At 42.1% G+C, this 1770-nt stretch overlaps 1 protein-coding gene across 1 annotated transcript; it reads left to right on the forward strand.

Annotated features, from left to right (window-relative positions):
* The first annotated feature begins 381 nt into the window (after positions 1-381).
* Positions 382-1755, forward strand: LOC111664352 (glycerol-3-phosphate dehydrogenase 1-like protein). The gene is made up of 5 exons (XM_087176576.1): positions 382-540; positions 773-911; positions 1055-1167; positions 1268-1501; positions 1608-1755. The coding sequence occupies exons 1-5, from the start codon at positions 493-495 to the stop codon at positions 1716-1718; spliced, it is 645 nt and encodes a 214-aa protein (XP_087032702.1). The 5' UTR covers positions 382-492; the 3' UTR covers positions 1719-1755.
* The last annotated feature ends 15 nt before the right edge of the window (positions 1756-1770 follow it).

The following is a 1770-nucleotide window of genomic DNA, read 5'->3' on the forward strand; positions in this document are numbered from 1 at the left end:
TCTGGGAGGACTGAATAGATAGATAGATAGATAGATAGATAGATAGATAGATAGATAGATAGATAGATAGATAGATAGATAGATAGATACTTTTTTTATCCCCTTTGGGAAATTCATGTATGCTCATTTCCAAACTACAGAAAAGAACCAGTTAATGGCAGGAAACACTGAGTAGTGTAATAGACAAATTGCTTAATCTACAACTGGTTTATATAGAAGAATTTTACTCAGTGATGTCAAACATTATTAAAAAATCTTAGGTTGTTTCATAATTCTTTTTATTTTATGTCAATAGGACATTTTTGTGTATTGTTTTTTGTTGTTATTTTTGATGTTTATTACCTTAATCTCTGCATCTTCTCTAATATATATACATGTCCTGCTTTGACGCCCCACTAGATCGCTGTCCCAGACATCACAGAGGCCGTCAAAGGAGCAAAGATCCTCGTGTTTGTGGTCCCGCACCAGTTCATCGGCAAGCTCTGTGATCAGATGAAGCCTCACATCGTAGAGGGAACCATCGGGATATCGCTCATCAAAGTAAGAGCCTGGCATTGTTCTTCAAGTCAGGTTTCCCGTCAGCAAAAAGAGGAAACCGTCACCTGACTTCATGTTTTTCTGTGGCCACGGCATCACGGGATGTTACAGTTGAGCAACGCAGAAATAAATCTTCACTCTGACACGCATCTATCAAAACCAACACCCTGTCCAGGCCACTAAGTATTGTACAGAGACTCAGAAACTCTCTCTCTCTCTTATTATTGTCCTCCAGGGTATAGATGAGGGACCAGATGGATTGAAGCTCATCTCAGACATCATCCGAGAAAAACTGGAGATTGAGGTCAGCGTCCTGATGGGGGCCAACATCGCTAGCGAGGTGGCAGATGAGAAGTTCTGTGAAACCACCATTGGTTAGACGCTGTTAATTTAGCATTCAGCTGCACAATCTTTTACTGACGTTGCAGAGGCTGCAGTGTTACTGCCCTGTTGCACCAGTGTTAATGATATTATGCTTGTGTCCTTTTTCTTTTTAACAAACTGTGTTCAAACGTAGGGGCCAAAAATGAGGGAAACGGCCAAATCTTCAAAGAGCTGCTTCAGACTTCCAACTTTCGCATCAACGTCGTACATGAGAGCGACACAGTGGAGATGTGCGGAGCCTTAAAGGTAAAGACAGCCACATATTGTGAATATTTAGTAGTTTTTATGCATTAAATCAGGAAAAAAAAGATATATGACTGTATCCTTTAATTTATTCCCCCTCCAGAATATTGTGGCAGTAGGTGCTGGATTCTGCGATGGCCTCGGTTTCGGCGACAACACCAAAGCGGCGGTGATCAGGCTGGGTCTGATGGAAATGGTCGCCTTCTCCAAACTGTTCTGCAAAAGCCAAGTGAGCTCCTCCACCTTCCTGGAAAGCTGCGGCGTGGCCGACCTCATCACCACCTGCTACGGGGGACGGAACCGTAAAGTTGCCGAGGCCTTCGTCAAAACAGCCAAGGTGAATCAGGAAGAGGGGATCGCTATTTTTTATTTCATTTATTTAGATTATTAGTTTTGATTATTATTTTTAATTATTAATATTATTTTTATGTTTGGTTCATCAGTCAATCGCTGAACTGGAGGCAGAAATGCTCAACGGCCAGAAGCTTCAGGGTCCCCAGACTTCGGCTGAGGTCTACAAGATCCTGCAAAAGAACGACATAGTCAACCAGTGAGTGCACAAAAAAAACCTGCTCTTCACAATTAGTTTTCAACAGCGTCAAAGTC

The sequence above is a fragment of the Seriola lalandi genome, unplaced genomic scaffold (genome assembly GCF_002814215.2).
Source record: "Seriola lalandi dorsalis isolate HSWRI2012SDOR001 ecotype SW California unplaced genomic scaffold, Sedor1 jcf7180002001495, whole genome shotgun sequence".
Classification (NCBI taxonomy): domain Eukaryota; kingdom Metazoa; phylum Chordata; class Actinopteri; order Carangiformes; family Carangidae; genus Seriola; species Seriola lalandi.

What these genes read in the sequence shown, in the direction of transcription:
- LOC111664352 (XM_087176576.1), top strand. Translation starts at nt 493, where the DNA reads ATGAAGCCTCACATCGTAGAGGGAACCATCGGGATATCGCTCATCAAA. An exon ending in TCGGGATATCGCTCATCAAA is followed by an intron (nt 541 to 772) that starts GTAAGAGCCTGG and finishes ATTGTCCTCCAG; the next exon opens with GGTATAGATGAGGGACCAGA. An exon ending in CCTTCGTCAAAACAGCCAAG is followed by an intron (nt 1,502 to 1,607) that starts GTGAATCAGGAA and finishes TTGGTTCATCAG; the next exon opens with TCAATCGCTGAACTGGAGGC.